Source organism: Geotrypetes seraphini, chromosome 2 (genome assembly GCF_902459505.1).
Source record: "Geotrypetes seraphini chromosome 2, aGeoSer1.1, whole genome shotgun sequence".
Lineage (NCBI taxonomy): Eukaryota > Metazoa > Chordata > Amphibia > Gymnophiona > Dermophiidae > Geotrypetes > Geotrypetes seraphini.
In genome coordinates, this window is record NC_047085.1 from 11,938,980 (window position 1) to 11,959,522 (window position 20,543).

At 43.1% G+C, this 20,543-nt stretch overlaps 1 protein-coding gene across 3 annotated transcripts in view; it reads right to left on the bottom strand.

The window, feature by feature from the left end:
- Positions 1-20,543, bottom strand: part of ARHGAP39 (Rho GTPase activating protein 39) — a 295,579-nt gene that overhangs the window by 46,184 nt on the left and 228,852 nt on the right. For all 3 annotated transcript variants that reach the window (XM_033933771.1, XM_033933770.1, XM_033933772.1), the window contains 2 exons: positions 15,628-15,701; positions 6,586-6,785 (listed from right to left, as the gene is read on the bottom strand). In XM_033933771.1, the coding sequence (XP_033789662.1) occupies positions 6,586-6,785; positions 15,628-15,701 (274 nt within the window). The remainder of the gene's footprint in view (positions 1-6,585; positions 6,786-15,627; positions 15,702-20,543) is intronic.

A 20,543-nucleotide genomic window follows, 5' to 3' on the forward strand; every position in this document is an offset into this window, starting at 1 on the left:
AAACATTTTTTGATTCACATTTAATGTTAGACTGTAGAACAAGCCTGGTCTTTATTCAAGGACACGGTGATCGAGGCGCAAAATCAACATATCCCAAGATTCAGAAAAGGGTGCAAAAAGAATCAAACAAAAGACCCGGCGTGGATAACCAAAGAAGTGAAGAAAGCGATAGGTGATAAGAAGAATTCATTCAAGAAATGGAAAAAAGGCAAAACTGAGGAGAACTGGAAAGAACACAGGAAGTATCAAAAAGAATGTTACCATGTGGTCAGAAAAGCCAAAAAGGAATATGAAGAAAGGCTAGCCAAGGAAGCACAAAATTTCAAACCATTATTCAGATATGTTAAAGGGAAGCAGCCGGCTAGGGAGGAGGTGGGACCGCTGGATGACGGAGACAGGAAAGGAGTGGTGAAGGAGGAGAGAGATGTGGCGGAAAGACATGTTCTTTTTGTCTGTATTTACAAAAGAGGACACATCCAACATAACGGAACCTGAGCAAATCTTCAAAGGAGACCAAACAAATAAATTAACATCCATGGAAGTAAGCCTTGAGGCCGTACTTAGGCAGTTAGAAAAATTAAAAAATGACAGATCACCAGGCCCAGACGGAATCCACGCTAGGGTACTGAAAGAACTAAAGGAGGAAATAGCGGAACTACTACAGCAAGTTTGCAATCTATCCCTGAAAACAGGAGTGATCCCGGAGGATTGGAAGATAGCCAATGTTACACCCATCTTTAAAAATGGATCAAGAGGGTGAGTCTGACCTCGGTTCCAGGGAAAATGGCAGAAGCGCTGATAAAACAGCATCGATGAGCATTTTGAAAGAAATAAACTTCTAATCACAAGCCAACATGGCTTCTGCAAGGGGAGATCGTGCCTAATGAACTTACTACACTTCTTCGAAGGAATTAACAAACGGATGGACAAAGGGGACCCCATAAACATCGTATATTTAGATTTCCAAAAAGTCTTTGACAAGGTACCCCATGAACGCCTACTTCGGAAACTGAAAAACCATGGGGTGGAAGGAGACGTACATAGATGGATCAAGAACTGGCTGGCGGGTAGGAAGCAGAGGGTAGGAGTGAAGGGCCACTACTCGGACTGGAGGAAGGTCACGAGTGGTGTTCCGCAGGGGTCGGTGCTCGGACCGCTACTATTCAATATATTTATAAATGACATAGAAACAGGGACGAAGTGCAAAATAATAAAATTTGCAGACGACACCAAACTATTTAGTGGTGCTCGGACTAAAGAGGACTGCGAAGAATTACAAAGGGACCTAAACAATTACAAAGGGACCTAAGTTAGGGGAGTGGGCGATGAGATGGCAGATGAAGTTCAATGTAGAGAAATGTAAAGTATTGCATGTAGGAAGCAAAAACCCAAGGTAAAGCTATACTATGGAAGGGATGTTATTGAGTGAGAGTACCCAGGAAAGGGACTTGGGGGTAATAGTTGATAAGACAATGAAGCCGTTAGCGCAGTGTGCAGCGGCCGCTAAGAGAGCGAATAGAATGCTAGGTATAATCAAGAAGGGTATTACAAGCAGAACGAAAGAAGTTATCCTGCCATTGTATTGGGCGATGGTGCGTCCGCATCTGGAGTACTGCATTCAATATTGGTCTCGATACTCGAGAGGGTTCAGAGGAGAGCGACACATTTGATAAAGGGCATGGAAAACCTTTCATACACTGAGAGACTGGAGAAACTGGGGCTCTTTTCCCTGGAGAAGAGGAGAATTAGAGGGGATATGATAGAGACTTACAAGATCATGAAGGGCATAAAGAAAGTAGAAAGGGACAGGTTCTTCAAACTTTCGAAAACTACAAGAACAAGAGGGCATTCGGAAAAGCTGAAAGGGGACAGATTCAAAACCAATGCTAGGAAGTTTTTCTTCACCCAACGGGTGGTGGACATCTGGAATGCGCTCCCAGAGGGCGTGATAGGGTTCAAGAAGGGACTGGACAATTTTCTGAAGGAAAAGGGGATAGAGGAGTACAGATAGAGGACTACTATACAGGTCCTAGACCTGACGGGCCGCCACGCGAGCGGACTGCTGGGCATGATGGACCTCTGGTCTGACCCAGCAGAGGCACTTCTTATGTTCTCTTAGAGTTTTTCCACACAAAGTGCTTGTAGTATCGTCACTTTATGGGCATAATTCAAGATCTTGAGAATCATCACTTGTGACCACAAATGGGAGCCCAATTAACATGCATGCTCTTGCCACAATGGACCAAGCCAAGCAGCTCATTTTCTTTCATGGATTCAGGTAACTCCACTAGTTTAAGGTTACTGTGTTTTGCTTGGTTCTTAAGCTCCTCCAGCTTCTCCTGGCACATATATGAGGCTTTCTGCAGTTATGCTTGGGAGTTCTTCACCACTGTAACTCAATCCTCATACCCGATGTGTTGCTAGAAAGCCATAAACTCATGGCCAAGCTCATCAAGGGCCCCTGATCTTTCTCCAGCTTTTCATTTAAAGGCACAAGCCTGCCATCCAACATTGCCTCCATAAGCACTGCCACCTCCATAACACAGGTGGATCTCACAGAGGGACTCGCTGAGTTGTGTGGTACTGCCATCTTATCCTCCATCTGCTTCACTCGATCCATAGTAACATAGTAGATGACGGCAGATAAAGACCCGAATGGTCCATCCAGTCTGCCCAACCTGATTCAATTTAAATTTTTTTTTTTTTTCTTCTTAGCTATTTCTGGGCAAGAATCTAAAGCTTTACCCGGTACTATGCTTGGGTTCCAACTGCCGAAATCTCTGCTCATCTACACCCTCCCAGCCATTGAAGCCCTCCCCTGCCCATCCTCCACCAAACGGCCGTACACAGACACAGACCGTGCAAGTCTGCCCAGTAATTGGCCTTAGTTCAATATTTAATATTATTTTCTGATTCTAAATCTTCTGTGTTCATCCCACGCTTCTTTGAACTCAGTCACAGTTTTACTCTCCACCACCTCTCTCGGGAGCGCATTCCAGGCATCCACCACCCTCTCCGTAAAGTAGAATTTCCTAACATTGCCCCTGAATCTACCACCCCTCAACCTCAAATTATGTCCTCTGGTTTAACCATTTTCCTTTACACACCATTTTTGTCGCCATCTCATCTAAAATGTGCAGGTACAATCCCCCAACCCTCTAAGGGATCAGTGGCGTCCAAAACTGGGTAAGTGAGGTCAGCTATTATGAGGCTTTATTGGGATTTTAGGAGAGGCAGAAGGAAAAGCTGAAATCAGCATCCTCCTTGCAGAATGGCATCATGTGATCCCCCCTCCTATTGGTTTTAAAAGTATTTCTATGTAACTTCATTGAATGTCCTCTAGTCTTTGTATTTTTTGATAAAGTAAAAAATTGATTTGCTTGTACCTGTTTCAATATCACTCAGGATTCTGGAGACCTCAATAATATCTCCCCCTCAGCCATTTCTTTTCCAAGCTGAAGATCCCTAATCTCTTTAGCCTGTTACATGTGAGAAGAGTTCCATCCCCTTTATCATCTTGTTCGCTCTTCTTTGAACCTTTTCTAATTCTGCTATATCTTTCTTTGAGATATGGCAACCAGAGGTGAATTCAATATTCAAGTTGAGGTTGCATCATGGAGTGGTACCAAGACATGATAATACTGGGATGGGGCTTTTTTATCTCCTCCACTGATTTTCTCCTTGTCTTGGGGTCCAGGGCACATAGAGACCATGTCTAAAAGCTACTAAGGTCCAACTATTTCTATAAAATTACATTATTCATTTGAAACCTAGATCTCCATTATAGCTGATGTGATGAGTGAATTATTTTAGTTAGCAAGCCTGGGAGAGGGGCTGGGAGGTGGCAGAAAAGTATCTTTTTCTCCAGTTGAGGAAATTACATAAACATCTTTTCCAATCAGGTCCCATATACAGCACAAGAGCCAGTAGGAAGTTGGTGGCAGAGGTTTCTTTGGATTGGGGGGAAGGGATGGGAAATAACTGGGACTTGGGAGATTCATAAGAGGGTAATAGGAGAATGAAAAAAAAATGATGGCGATGTTTTTTTTTTTTTTTTATAATTCTTTATTCGTTTTCAAATTAAACAGCAAGTGCACAAAAGAGTATATTACAACAAATTATTCCAGAATAGCACTTTGATATCTGCCATATAAACATCCAGTAAAATCAATAACCCCCCTACCACCCACCCTTCATCATATTTTCAATAAAAAAAATATACACATATTATGTATCATAGTATAATCTAATTTCCAACTCCCTCCCCCCTTTAGTGTGCTAAAAAAAAATAGAAAACGAAAAAGGAGAAGAGAAGAAGTGCTGACTATTCACTACAATATTTTACCAATGGCCCCCATATTTTTATAAATTTAGTATATGTCCCTCTTTGTACTGCTATTGCACGTTCCATTTTAAATATATGGCATAATATATTCCATCAAAATGTATAACTAAGGTTTCTGTAATTTTTCCAATTGTTGGTTATGTGTTGGATGGCAACCCCTGTCATAACTAATAAAAGCTTTATTTTTGTCCCTATATTAAGATATTTTAGAATTCAATATGGTCTCAAGTAAATACATTATTGGAAAATCATGTGGCACTCTCTTATGATACAGTGCTATTTGGCATGATGATGAGGAAAAAGAGTCAAATGTCATCAGAGATGGCGATGGGTTTTGGAGAGAGGACTGTGGTTGGGATACAGGAGGAGGAAAGTGCATGGATTGCTCCTTGGATATGCTATCAGTCAGGTTTTCAGGATTTTCAAAAATGAATATGCATGAGATCCATTTGCAAACAATGGAGGCTGTGCATGCAAATAGATCTCATGCATATTCACTAGGGAAATCCTGAAAGCCTGACAGGGTTGAAGTCCATGAAGAATGATATTGATGTGATATGGAAAAATAGAGTAGAGTAAAAGAGTAGCACTGGGGTGAGATGCACACTCATTACATACTCCTACTGCCATCACGCCCCAAATGATAAGGGGGTAGGGAAGAAGAGAAGCAGACAATTGAAATCTATGGGGAGAGCATTTCATCCCTGTTGAAGAAATTTTATAATCCCTGATTATGATCATAAGAACTGTCTTAACATACCATAAGTAGAAAGAGGGCAATTCTGTAAGTAGGCAATAACATTTAGATGCTCCTTTCATGTGTAAAAATTGACAGATTCTTCAAACTTTCGAAAAATAAAAGAACAAGAGGGCATTCGGAAAAGTTGAAAGCAAAACGAATGCTAGGAAGTTCTTCTTTACCCAACGTGTGGTGGACACCTGGAATGTGCTTCCAGAGGACGTAATAAGGCAGAGTACGGTACTGGGGTTCAAGAAAGGATTGGACAATTTCCTGCTGGAAAAGGGGATAGAGGGGTATAGATAGAGGATTACTGCACAGGCCCTGGACCTGTTGGGCCGCCGCGTAAGCGGACTGCTGGGCACGATGGACCTCAGGTCTGACCCGGCAGAGGCATTGCTTATGTTCTTATGTTGACTGGAGATTGCTCCTGTTTATGCAAGCTTGGTGGAGGAATGGATACTCCATTGCCCCTCGTACATTAATCAGATTGTGAGCCCATGGGACAGAAAAGAAGAAATACTTGAGTACCTGAATGTAAACTGCCTAGGCCATAAGCGGTATAAATAAATAACCAGATTAATAAAATAACTGCTGCTAAAGTCCCAGAAGCCATTTTGAAGGAGAAACGGTACTAGGCAGGAATGAGTGGGCTTTGTTCCTTCCCCCAAAGAGGCCACTAAACCACTAGGATCTCTTACGAGAGGACTGGGGAAGGACTATAGATGGTCAGGCAGCCTGAGGGAGGGGAGTGTTTGGAAGAGAATGATTGTCAGGGATGGTTTTGGAGCCAAATCAGAAATTGAAATTTGGTCAACTGCTTAAGTGCTTGTGCTTAAATGTTAGATGCATATATACCTAGTTAGCCTAGTATTACACTTCCCCCTCCCCATTCGTGGTTTCACATATTCATTTTTTTTTGGGGGGGAGGGAAAACCCATAGTTTACCACGTTCCCGCCTATCTCCAGCCTTCCTCCCGGCATCCCAGCCTTACCTGGTGGTTTAATAGGCTTTCGGGACAGGAGCGATCTTCCTATGCTCCTGCCCCGTGTAGATCGCCAATAGGAAATGGCTGCTGTGAGTTCCCGTCATAGTCTCGAGAAACTACGGGAACTCACAGCAGTCATTTCCTATTGGCGATCTGCACGGGGCAGGAGCGTAAGAAGATCGCTCCTGCCCCGAAAGCCTGCTAGACCACCAGGTAAGGCTGGGATGCTGGGGGGAAGGCAGGAGGGAGGCGGGGGTAGGTCAGAGTCAGACGAGAAGATATTCAAGGTTTTTCTCAATTTGCGGTCCGGCTCTGCCCCTATCCCCCGCGAATACTGAGGGAGAAGTGTACATGAAGGAAAGGGAAGCCTATGTTACTTTAGAGAACAGGCTGCTGGTGTCTTCTCTGTTTGAAGTCCATCCAACGAACCCCAGAACAATATGTGAAGAGCAGTGCAATGTTACCTTTACATTCAAATTCTTTAGAAGAAACAATAAAGTTGTATATTGTACCTGAAAATGCCCTCTGTCTGATCTCCATTCAGTGCCAGCACTTCTTCAGACAGTCTGGTCTGCACCCAGGGTAGCTGCCTCTCAGGGTATCTTTCCTTCTGCATATTCATGATTTCTAGCAGAGAGCTCCCAAACATAGAAGGACTAAACACTGCATTCCTCGCATGCAGAATCTCTTCAATATTTGGCTTCTTCAGACCCTTTAATTTTAGGTGCAATGAAAACAAAAAAATAATACAAATACATAAGGTGGGAGTATTTTTAATAAAGTATTCTCATTATGTGAAGTAGTGCTTCTTGCTTTCTAGCAGAGTTCTGAATGCAGCAATCAGAACAGAGGTCTGATATGAACAATCTGCCTTCTACCAGAATTTCACCTACCATAGACGCCTGTAGTACAGCATTTTAAATTTTATTCATTTCTGCAGTGAACACTAAGGATGCATGCCTAAGAACCATGCACAAACAGAGATTGTGCTCCTTAAAGCACTCTTTCATATGCATTCTGAGTGCAAGCCCTTTATCTGCCGTGCCTCCTTCTTTGAATCTTTTTATTTAGATTCAAACAATTTTTACTGATGATACAAAAATACAACCAGGAAAACAGTTGAGAAGTACATAACAAAACAAGAACTGTGACAAGAACTGCAAAGAACTATAGGAATATCATCAAATTTTTAACCACATCTCCATCACAATAATTCCCATCCCCCTTGAACAAAAATAAAGTCCCCTCCAATCCCATCTTTCCCATAACAATAGATCACTCCTATTAAGCGCACACTCCGTTTAAGCACACGTGGAGACCTGGTCCGAAGGGTGTGCACTTAAGCGGAGTCGACTGTACTCTGTTTTACAGAGGCTGATACTTCCCTTCTTGAATCCGACAAGAAGAGGCACTGGAGATGTCAAATCCAACCGAGTGGTCAGAAATCCTTTATTAGCAGTTTGTATCAAAAGTTTAAAAACAAGGAAAATACCAAAAGTCAAAGTTCCAAACTCAAAGTCCCGACTAGGATCCGAGTTTCAGTGATACTATTATTGCTTTCCTCAGGGGACAATTATGAACATAGAAACATAGAATATGACGGCAGAAAAGGGCTATAGCCCATCAAGTCTGCCCACTCTAATGACCCACCCCCCTGACTTTACTCCCTTAGAGATCCCACGTGAATGTCCCATTTTCTCTTAAAATCTGACACGCTGCTGGCCTCAATCACCTGCAGAGGTAGACTGTTCCAATGATCGACCACCCTCTCTGTGAAGAAGTATTTCCTGGAATCACCACAAAATTTCCCTCCCCTGATTTTCAGCAGATGCCCTCTGGTGGTCGAAGGACCTATAGGACAGAAGATATCATCTTCCACCTCGATACGGCCCGTAACATATTTGAACGTCTCAATCATGTCCCCCCTCTCTCTTTGTTCCTCTAGTGAGTACAGCTGCAATTTATTTAGCCTTTCTTTATACGTGAGATCCCTGAGCCCCGAGACCATCCTGGTGGCCATTCGCTGAACCGACTCAATTCGCCGCACATCTTTCCGGTAGTGTGGTCTCCAGAATTAAACACAATACTCCAAATGAGGTCTCACCATGGATCTGTACAGTGGCATTATCACTTCAGGTCTCCTGCTGACAAAACCCTTCGGATACAACCCATCATTTGCCTTGCCTTGGAGGAAGCCTTCTCCACTTGATTGGCAGCTTTCATGTCGTCACTAATGATCACCCCTAAATCACGTTCCGCCGTGGTCCTAGCCAAGGTCTCACCATTTAGTGTGTAAGTTCTGCATGGATTTCTCTTACCCAGATGCATTACTTTACACTTTTTAGCATTAAAGCATAGCTGCCAAGTCGATGACCACTGTTCCAGTAGTAGTAGGTCCTGCGTCATACTGTCAGGCAAAATGCTTTTGCCTACTATGTTGCATAGTTTGGCGTCGTCGGCAAACAAAGATATTTTTCCTCTAAGCCCTTGGGTCATATCACCTATGAATAAGTTGAATAGAATCGGGCCCAAGACCAAGCCCTGTGGTACTCCACTGGTCACGTCTGACGTTTTGGAGGGGGTACCGTTAACCACTACCTTTTGAAGTCTACCGTGTAGCCAGTCCCTAACCCATGCAGTTAGTGTGTCCCCTAATCCCAGCGATTTCAGCTTGTTCAATAACCTGCGGTGTGGGACGCTATCAAAAGCTTTGCTGAAGTCCAAATATATCACGTCCAGAGACTCCCCGGCATCCAGTTGTCTAGTTACCCAGTCAAAGAAGCCAATCAGATTAGATTGGCAGGACCTGCCCTTGGTAAATCCGTGTTGGCGTCTCTTCATCCAAAAGAAGCTTGTTTTTAAACTTTTGATACAAACTGCTAATAAAGGAATTCTGACCACTCGGTTGGATTTGACATCTCCAGTGTCTCTTCTTGTCGGATTTGCTTTGCCTTGGTATCTTTTTTCCACTTCCTTTCTTGACCCAGGCTACCCCTATTGGCATTACCTTTTTGCTAATTTGGATGGGAAAGCAAGTGGGGGTTCAGCATGCAGTCAGCAAATTGCCTAAGGTGCAGGCTGAACCAAGCCCTGTCACTAAAGAGAAGGTCACTTGGGTTAAACAGGAGGCTACAAAAGTCCCTGTAACAAAAGCTTATTTGCCTTCAGGTGAGAAGTCTATGAGTCAGCCCATTTCTCCTGTTAAATAGAAAGACCAGAGAGGGGGGCAGAGTGGAAACATTTACACCTAAGAAAACACCGGGGAAAGCTTTACTCAACGCAGGCAGGCTAGTGTGGGTGAAAATAAACATTACATTAGTGACTTTTTTTCTGCCATTACCGTGCGGTTCAAGGCGGATTACATTAGAGGTTATCTGGACAGTTCCAGAAGAGATTATATAGTTGAGCAGTTTACTTTGGGGGATTAAGATACTTCCTGTGGAGTTAGTTTTATCTTGATGGATTTCTTGAATAGTAGGGTTTTAATTTCTTTTCTAAAGGTTCTGTAGTCTGGTGTCATCATCAGTAGATTGGATAATTGGTGGTCAAGTTTCGCTGCCTGCATGGCCAGTAGGCCATCGTACATTTTTTTGCGTTTGACGCCTCTGATTGAGGGGTGCGTGAATGGTGTTTGGGTTCTCCTTTGCCTGGTTGTGTCAGTTTGGATAAGGCGGTTGTTCAAGTAGGCTGGGCTGTCTCCATTGATTGTTTTAAATAGTAGACAATCCCCGCCACAAAGCACTGATTCCTTAATCTTGCAATGAACTGACAGACTGTCTCATCCTTTCATTGAAGATATGTCTCTTAGGTTAGAATCACTGACTTTATTCTAATCTACCATCATCCTCCTGGCACTTGAAAAAGCATTGCAGACCTATAGACTATTCTGGCACATCATATTTCAGAGGTTTTGCATCCAGTCGTACTAGGTGACTCTAATATTCATTTAGAAAAAGCATGTCAAACTCGCAGCCCACAACAAACATCTTTGCGGCCCAACCAATTTAATCCAACAAGGCATAACTAGAGTCATTAAATTTCTCCCGCAGTCCATCGGCGCCAAGCAGTCGCCAATCTAAGCCAGTCGAAAACGACGATACAATGTATGAGTTGCTTATTCTTATTAAGTACTACAATATGGACGCTTTTGGTACCCAAGACAAGTTCGCACCTCTAGTCATAACGCACCATTTCCCCCCAGTAAAACTAGCAGTGAATCAGATGCTAATTATACCTACTTTGCCATTAGTCTTGTATTGATTTGTTTGGTGCGCCTAACAGGAACTATTTCACCTTCGGGTACAATAAAAATACGAGTACAGGTTTATTTATGTTACTTATTAATTTGTGCAATTATTCTGTGTCTGGCAAGTTAATATTTAAGAAAAGATATTGATTTTTATTTAAATGTTTTATTTTTTTGTGTTAACAATTACTCATTTATTTCAGCTCTTTGTATTCAGTATGTCTTTATCGAAACCAAGTGGTAGTAAAACTAAATGAAAAATTGCTGATGAATATTGAAATTTCCAAGAAAGGTGGGAATTGGAGTATTTTTGCTATGAAGTAAATGATAAAATAATTTGCTTGATATGTAATAATGCTATTATTGTGCCAAAGATATAACATATTAAACAGCACAATGAACAGCATAAATCTATGAGACAAGAAAAGTTGAAAGAGCTCAAGTTGGGACTGAAAAAACAACAGTTCATGGTTACGTAACTATCACAAGAAAGTGAAGCGGCAGTGCATGCAAGCTACGCTTTGTTGGAGTTGATAGCTAAACACTCAAAACCTTTTTATCGAAAGTGATTTCATAAAGGAATGTCTAATTAAAGCTACAGAAATTGTTTGTCTTGGAAGTGTGAAGGTTTTTCAAACTATCTTTGTCTCGAAATACAGTTGCAGAAAGAATGACTGATATGGCCAGCATTTTAATTGATCAGATCAAAGCAAAATCATCTAGTTTCGAAGCTTTTTCCATTGCCTGTGACGAGAGTATGGACATTGGGGGCTTAGTTCAATAGCTGTTTTTTTTCATGCTTGCATAAAAATCAGGATGTCCTTACTTCTGACTGAGACAAGGACATGCTTAGAGAAGTAACGCCACTGGGAGACACAACGGAAGCAGAGCGGTACTGCACAGTGGAAGAACGCCGGCTTTGAAATTTTTTTTTTCAACTATTTCAGAAATTCTGAGAAAGTCTCCGGCTCTTGGGGCACATAGTCACTCTCTGATGACTTAACCATGCATTTCATAGGCTGTGGAGGGACTGCAGCCATGCACATTGAACTATAAGCCCCCAAAATAAAGAAGGCTGCTCCACCGGGCTAGCCAAGCATTTTGTTACCTGCTTGACCAGGGGTGAGGCTAAGCTTTGTGATGCTGCCCCTCCCAGCTGTGCCTTGTGGTATGTGGTGCAAGAACGCTCCTAAAGTACCTAATATGCGCAGTCCTGGCATGAATTCACATTAAAAGAGCCTAAAGACTCCATCCCAACAAGATTTGAGGCACAAATTGCAGTTTTGGAGAAGCAGGGAGATTCTGAAAAATAAGATCGCTAAAAATCCAAGATGGCTGCCGCTGTGAAATTCACACCAAAATCGCAATTTTCCACATTTAGCATAGTTAATAAAGGCAATTTTAGGATTTTTCAGGTGGGGGAACACAGGGGGACATGCAGAAACATTGAAAAACCCCACTTTACAGACTTCCCCCGATTTATCTCACAGGCTGTAATAAACAGCCTGTACTCACTGTGACCAGTTTGTGAATCTGTGCTGCAGACTGCCTCAGCTCTCTCACAGTAGCTGGATTAGAGAATCACTGCCTCATGCTGGGAATGGCTCTGCAAAGCTGATCTTCAGGCTGCCCGTCAGACCCCATGTCTGACTGCACCTCCACCTCTGTGGACCGACGGATGTGCACCTGGATGGGTGAAGGTGAGAAGATGCAGCCGGCACTCTGTGAGACCCTGATGAGCCTCCTAAGGACGCCTAACAGCCTGCACTCGACCCCTGGGTGAGACAACTTCAGTGACGGCCCCGAGTTCCGCAGAAAACTAAGCATGCTGGCTAACAGGTACTCACTGGGATTGGCCTGTCAGCTACAGACATAAGGCTGTGTATTCTCAATGCAGGCAAAGCAAAAGAAACACGTCAAATATAATAATCTTGAAGAAATAAGGACTAAAAACACTAAATAAAAAATAAAATGTGGAGAGCAGAACAAACACACTCCTGCAGGCACATGTACAGAAGGAAAAAATAGTAGGTGGAACTAAGCAGCTCAGTGAAGTACAGAGAAAATTCTGAACTGTTTTCCTTCTGCAGATGGCATGAGGTGTGACCAGGTGTGGATGGACTGGCTGGAGCTAGTGGCCTTGCCCTAGTCACACAGACCTCGGCCGAGTGGTTTGTTGAGGCTTGATTGGTGGAATAGGGAATGCAGTGAAAACACAGTCAAGTTTTAGGTTGGAACAAAAAAATGTACTTTATTGCAAAAGTTCAGTTCAATAATCTGAATAACTTCTCAGTATACCAAACCATGGTGCAAACCAAAGAAAAAAAAAACATCATAGTTCAAACTTCACTTTCCATTCTGCTGCTTCCAGTTTTGTCAAAAATGCAAAACTAAGTAAATTGTCAAAAGAACAAAAACACAAATTGCTTTCAGCACAAGTTCATCAAACAGTACTCAATGGCTAGTGCTTGGGGGAAAACAAGGACATAACTTCCCCAAGTCTTGAGATTTCACACCACCCATACATAGAACCAATTCTTCAGGTTGCCCACCCTATAGAAATCCTCAAAATAAATTGGTTCTTAGACAAGGAAAAGAAAAAAACCCCATAACAATATAACTTTGTCTTGTTACACTTTTTCCAGCAGAAGGAGAAACTAGAGAATGACACGGGGAAAAAATCTGTCCCCGTCACCGCCCCGTCCCTGGCCCACCATCCTCTGCACTGCCCCGTCACCGCCGTTCCCTTCACCGCCCTGTCACCGCCATCCCTTTTACCGCCCCGTCACCGTCCCCGCAGCATCCATATAAGCCTTAGTACTTTAATATTTAGCTTATTCCTTTCTTATAAATCAAAGTTCCTGCTGCTGAACTAGAGAAAGAGATGTTCAGCTGGCAGGGCTTTGTTTATAAATTTTTATCAACACAACTAATATACTACTTTATCCTAAAGCAAAAAATAAATAGAATTTTTTTTCTACCTTTGTTGTCTGGTTCCTGCTTTTCACATCTTCTCATTCAATTCCTTCCATCCACTGTGTGTCTTCTCTCTGCGTCTTCCATTTGCTGTTACTGTGCCTCTCCTTTCACCCCCCCCAATTGGTCTAGCACCCATCTTCTTCCCTCCGCTCCCCCATAGTCTGGAATCTGTCTTCTTCCTTTCCAGCTTCTTCTCCCCGCTCTGTCTTCCACATTTCCCTTCAGGGTCTGTTCCTCTCTACCTTCTTTCAATGTCTGTTCTATTCCTTTCCACCACCACCCTTCCCTTCCTCCTTTACCATCTGTTCCTTTCTACCATCCTTCAGCTCCTCTTGCGTGGCCTATCTATCTACCTCCCTCTCTCTTATTTTCGTGGCACGTTACAATGTAATTTGTGCAAGCTGCTGGAGCCTGAGAGCTCGGTCCCTGTCCCATCCCCACAAACCATCTCGCTTCTGTGTTCCTATTTTCCCCATTTCTAATATCTCCCCTATGTATCTGACTTTGCCCCCCACCCCCCCGTGTCCATATACCATCCCCATGGCATGTCCCCTTTATGTCTCTGTCCCTATGCCCCATGCACATAATTTCCCCTCTATCTGTTACCTTCCTGTGTCCAGATTTCCCCTATCTTCCTCTTCCATACCAGTGTGTCTCTTCTTTTCAACCCCATGTAGCTTATTTCCCTCTTTCTTCCCCCCCCCTGCTTCCAGCATCTGGCTCACCTGCCTGTCCTCCCCTTTCTTTCCTGCTGTGGGTTTTTCTTTCCCTCTTCATCCCCTTGGCACAGAATTCTTTTCACTTTCACTCCCTCCTTCCAGTGTGCGGTCCAGCAGCCCCCACCTGCCTGATCGCAGCACGCTAATGGTCTTTTGCAGTCATCCTCAGCTCTTAGTACCAGCCAATCAACTCACTCTCTAACAGATTTTCCTATAAGTGATGCTTTTTCAGCTGCAACCGGGACCAAGGAAGAAACTACCCAGCATATTCTTAACCCCAGTGCAACACTGAATTCAAATCATTTCCAAATGCTGCATTCAGCACATCCTCAGGGCAGCTTTAGCAGTTCCAAATTGTCCTCTGTGGACATGAACTTTCCTGCATCAGCTGGCTCTCCTCAGATGAGTCATTTCAGTGATCATATAAAAAGCAATGAATTTTCTTCGTTAGATGACAATTTACTTCACCAAGATGAATCTCAGACTGAACCATTTTTGGGACTTGATCCAGTTTGCAGGCTTTCTTTTTTGGCGACCCGCACGCATTCAAAGAGCTGCGCACGCGCGGCTGCTCAGTGTTCAATCTTCTGCTCTGCTGCAACTTCCTGTTTCCGGTTGCATCACAGCAGAAGATTGAACACTGAGCAGCCGCGCGTGCGCGGCTCTTTGAAAGCGTGCGGGTTGCCGAAAAAGAAAGCCTGCAGTGCAAACTAAGATGAGGTGGAGGGAGGGAGGGAGCTGGCTAAACTCTACGACTGATTGATTGGGTGGGCGGGCGGGTGGGGGCTGCGGGGACCGCGCAATCCTTGATGCCTCACTGCAGAGACAAGACCATTCACTGCTCCACGGGGCAGCGAATGGCCTTGTCCCCATCCCCACAGCGACTGCTATTTTTATTTCCCCGTTTCGGCGGGTTACCCATGGTTAGCCGCGGGTAACCGCCACCGTGTCATTCTCTAGGAGAAACTACAATATCACTCCAAAGGCAATAGCCTATTAGTCTCTGGGTCCTGACAAGGTCTTAACAGTCCTGCTGCCTTGCTCACAAACCCTTCTTCCTGTAGTTTAATCTTGGCAGTTCAATTGCAGGGAACAATGGTTTTAAACTTAAATCTTTTCTACTTATGTGTCAGCAAGCACTTTACTGCATAAGGGCTCCTAACTGAGCCTTGTCTACCCATCAGGTTATGGGCATACATGCCACCCCAAAATATAGCTGAAGAAAGCAACCCTTGCCTGAGGGACCATTTTGTCAGATATTGCCCTTGCAAACAACTTAGAAAGCAATGGATTTTTCTACCCAGCTGTCAGAGTGCACTGAGCTGCCACTAGAAGGTAGAGAGTTTAATTATAAATTGTGTCTGGAGAGATAAACTGTTGCCCATCTTTCCAAAGGATCTCATGGAAAATCCACTTTAGCTACCCCATTTATTGTATGCTTTATTAAAACTCTAAATGGTTCAATAAAATCCTAAATTGTATACGAGAGCATACGAGTACCTATACTGTTAACAGCAAAATCTGAAAGTGTCGTTATCTTTTTATCATCAGAACATTGTTGCATTCAGTTATCAATTCCAAAGCTGTTGTATAGAGATAAAGGCCATTACCTTCTTTGCTCCCATCAAGGCTGCTTTCTGTAGTTTGCTGTAACAATACTTGGCATATGTGCTTATTGCCACTCCTAAAATATAAAAAAGGAAAAGAAAAAAGTCATAGCTTAAGTATCGGGGGAAAATGCAAACTGCCAAAATGCACCAGAAAATTATATGAAAATGAAACAAAGCCCTCTCTTCCCCTGTTGTGCAGCGGTTCAGGTTCAACATGTTGATCTTGCACATATTAAAGTATCTGGCAATTTGTTAAATAAAACCAAAAGTGAGAGGTGATACTTACATCACAGAAGCCTATAGTGCAGGTTGTAGGCCTGTGTTAATGAGACACCATTTCACAATGGCTTCATTTGGAATTCTGATATCAGAAAGACCAGATGCTGAGCAAGATGTATCTACTATCTACTAATTAATGTAAAAAAAATTTACAGGTTTTTGATTTGCATGTATGAATGATTATTAAATATTAAGAGCTGGTGACCCTGTCTCCCAAGAAGGAAAGGGCTCAGAAAGAATTCCCTAGTCGAGACAGAGGGGAGGGATAATCTCCCAGTCTAGAAAATAAAATCCAATCCCAGGCGCACCTCCACAAAACCTCACAGCCTGCGCTCGATCCACTAATGGACAAACCTAGGATGAGCTAGCTCCCAAGGGAACAGTCCCTGAGCCCTGATCTGATGTGCAGGCTGTCCAGAGGGCTTACTGACAAGCAGGGAACCCTCCAGAAGCAGACTTTTCCCAAACGTCTGCGATCTCCAGCAGTCAGAGCTGCCCCCCCCCTTAGGGAATCTCTGCAGCACAAGGGTGAAAATCGCAAACACACAGACTGAAATCACATGAAATAAAACATGAGCAGAAAAGACAAGCTCCTACAACCTGGCTTGTAGGAGGAAGAACTGATGTTCATAGGGACATTGATGAGGTAAGAGGGGGATGGGTTTAAGACTCTGAAGTTTGAGGCTTTCTACAAAGTCCTGATGGGTAGAGGGAAATAATCACTGATCCCAGAATAAAGTGGGATTGTACAAGAAAAGTGTATTGTCACTTTAACTTCCTAGAAGTCTCGAGACCGCTCGTACTGCGCATCTGTGAGTGCCTTCCTGCCCGACGTCAGCTCACAGGACCATCAGTTCAGTAAACAAGCTAAGAAGCCAACTAGGGGAGGCAGGAGGGTTATGAGAATATTTGCCTGCTGTCTTGGGGTAAATAACTGCATTATCCCAGAACAAGCAGGCAGCATATTCTCACATGTGGAATTCCCTAGCTAATATGTAAGGGATGGAGGGAAGCTGTCATCTAAGTAGAAAATAAACTTTGCAGAATCATCTGGAATGAGTCTCCAGACAGTAATGGGATGGCAGGAGGGATGCTCATTCCCTCCAGCCGCTGGGGTCTCCCACCCCCAACAACCCCCACACTTTTAAACTGGAAGACATACCGGAGAGGGGCCTAAGGCTCTGACTGGCCCAGGCACCTAAGGCTTCTCAAAAGGGCCAAAGATTTCATACACATGTCTGGATGCCCTAATTTGGAAGATTTTTCAGAGCGCTGTGCTGATTTCTCGCATACAGGCCTTTCAGCTCTACATCAGCCTCCACTTGAACTTGGTGTACAGTGTGACAGAATTCGTGGACACTCTACCTGCAGAGAAGGCTGCTAAGTTCTGCTAGTTAGCTATCAAGCAGAATTAATGCATCATTCCATGCCACGTAGTCTAATGCAGTGTTTCCCAACCCTGTCCTGGAGGACCCCCAAGCCATTCGGGTTTTCAGGATTGCCCTAATGAATATGCATGAGAGAGATCTGCATAAAATGGAGGTGCCAGGCATGCAAATCTGCTCCATGCATATTCATTAGGGGTCTTCCAGGACAGGGTTGGGAACCATTGGTCTAATGGTCCTCTCATTGTTTCAGATTTTGTTCAAAATCTGTACATAGAGTAGTCAGGGTACTAAGATAATTTTCCTAAGATTTTAGATTCCTAACTGCAATAGTCACTGAGCTAGACCCACTTATCTGGCTGGATTTTGGCAGCACTGTGCACAGAGATAAATAAAGTGTCATTTTTAGCTGCTTATAAAATTGAGAGTAATTGGTCAAGAGTAGTCCAGCATAACTTTATGTGCTAGTTACAAAGATGCTAGTATGAGCATCATGGATACAAAAGCCGATCTGAAAATTTTGCTCAAAGTACTATGAATTATTTCTATAGCGCTACCAGACGCACGCAGCACTGCACAGAGTCACAAAGAGTAAGAAAACAGTCCCTGCTCGAAAGAGCTTACAATCTAAACAGGCAAGACAGACAAACAGGATGTCATGGATACAGTTAAGGGGAACGGTTAATCAGCTGGCTGGGTTGGAGGGCAAGGAGTTGGGTTAAGGATTGAAAGCTATATCAAAAAGATGAGTTTTCAGTCTGCTTTTAAACAAGGGAAGGGGCTTGATGGACAAACATGGGTAATTTATTACAGGCATAGGAGACAGCTAGATGAAAGGAACAAAGTCTGGAATTGGCAGTGGAGGAGAAGGGTAACGCTAAGAGTGACTTATCTGAGGAATGGAGTTCTCTGGGAGGTGGATAAGGAGAGAGAAGCAAGGAGAGATATTGAGGAGCAGCAGAATGAACACACTTGTGGGTCAGCAATAAGATCTTAAACTGTATGTGATGGCAGATAGGGAGCCAGTGAAATGACTTAAGGAGAGGGTGACATGAATGTAGCAAGGTTGGTAGAAGATGAGGCGACACTTAGGGTTACCAGTTAGGAATATATTGCAGTAATCTAAGCGTGAGGTTACGAGAGCTTGGACAAGGATCCTGGTAATGTGCTTAGAGAGGAAGGGGCGAATTTTGGTGATATTGAAGAGATAGGAGCGACAGGTCTTAGCAGCTTGTTGGATTTGAGTAGAAAATGAGAGGTCAGAATCGAAGACCACTCCTAGGTTGCAAGTAGAGGAGACTGGAATAATGACAGTATTATTTATAGAGATGGAGAAAGGAGGAGCAGAGGGTTTAGGAGGAAAGAGAAGCAGCTCAATCTTGGACATATTTAGTTTCAGATGACGGCAGGACATCCAGGCAGCAATGTCAGCCAAACAAGCAGAGACTTTTGCTTGGACTTTAGGTGAAATTTCAGGTGTAGAGAGTTAGATCTGGGAGTCCTAGTAACCTAGTAGATGACGGCAGATAAAGACCTGAAAGGTCCATCTAGTCTGCCCAACCTGATTCAATCTAAAAATTTGTTGGGTTTTTTTTTCCTTCTTCTTAGCTATTTCTGGGCAAGAATCCAAAGCTCTAGGTTCCAACTACTGAAGTCTCCGTCAAAGCTCACTCCAGTCCAGCCTGCCCATGTCCAGTCCTCGAGATCTACTGGCAGGCCAGGTTTTCAGGATATCCATGAGATAGATTTGCATACCAAGAAGGCAGTGCAGGCAAATCTCTCTCATGCATATTCATTGTGGATATCCTGAAAACCTAGTCTGCCAGTAGATCTCGAGGACCGGACTTGGGCCGCCCTGATCTACACCCTCCCAGCCATTGAAGCCCTCTCCAGCCCATCCTCTACCAAACGGCCATATACAGACATAGACAGTGCAAGTCTGCCCAGAACTGGCCTTAGTTCTTTAATATTTACTATTATTTTCTGATACTGGAAGCCATGAGAGGAGATCAGGGCACCGAGGGAAGAGGTGTAGAGAGAGAAGAGAAGAAATCCTAAGACAGAGCCCTGGGGTACACAAACTGCTAGCGGGGTAGCAGCAGAAGAGGAACTACCAACACATACATTAAAGGTGCATTGGGAAAGTTAGGAGGCAAACCAGTTTATCAGCTGCTATATAGCTCCACAGCAAGAGTAAATACAGACGTCAGATTTTTATCATAGATTACCCTCACACTGGACACTACACTCTCAAATCTGCACGAATTGCTGCATCATAACATTCTTTCAAATTTGGCATCTTTGACATGGGGGTTGAAATTAATCAGGGTCAATTATAAAAAAAGGAATCTGCCTATATCTTCCTAAAAGTAATACTGTTTGAAAGAGAAAATTTTACTTTAAGATACATGTTATTTATTTTTATTTATTTATTCAATTTTTTAGCCCATCCTCCCAAAGGAGCCCTGAACGGGTTACAAAGTACATCCATAATAATCGAGTCAGGACAGAGATGACGCAGTGCCACTATCATAAATGTACAAATTCACCTCAAAGTTAGGAATGCTTAGCAGATTTGCATTTATGTTTGATTTGAATACCACTATTTCTGTTTTATGCTTGTCAAATTTTTTTAAAAATTCGACAGTATTGTTGTAATATGTGCTTTTCTGGTGGTGAGTGAGTTTAGTGATTGGTGCTATATTTTGTGCTTTATTTGCTGTTCATTTTCCAGTATTCTCCATTGAAAGCAGCGCTGGGTTTATCAGTTGGTTGCTATGTATAATATTTGCGTACTATTTGTATTTTCCTAATATTAAAATATTTTTTTACATTTAGAATTCATAGGCTTAAGTAGGCCTTCTTGAATCCATTATTACCAATTATTTTAGCCATTTGTTTGTTGTTTGGCTCCATTCACGTGCTTTAGTCAGATATTTTTAAAATATCTGAACCTGTGCCAAGATCTCTGATTCAGATTGTGTGCTTCAATTTTTAGGTTATAGATGTCAGATTTTGAAGAGAATATTAACAAAAGAGGGTGGATTGGAAACATATATGAAACCTCCACTGGACAGAGAGATGCCTTAACAAGCTTTATGCATCCGCATCTAGCCTTCAAGAAGTGAAACTTGCTGGGTTACAGAGTAGAATATCATTGCAGCTACTCCAACTCCTTCAGTGACATCATCTAGTCGGCAGTATAGTTTTCCTGAAATGAATCAGCTGCAGATTAATGAAGCCTCACAAAAG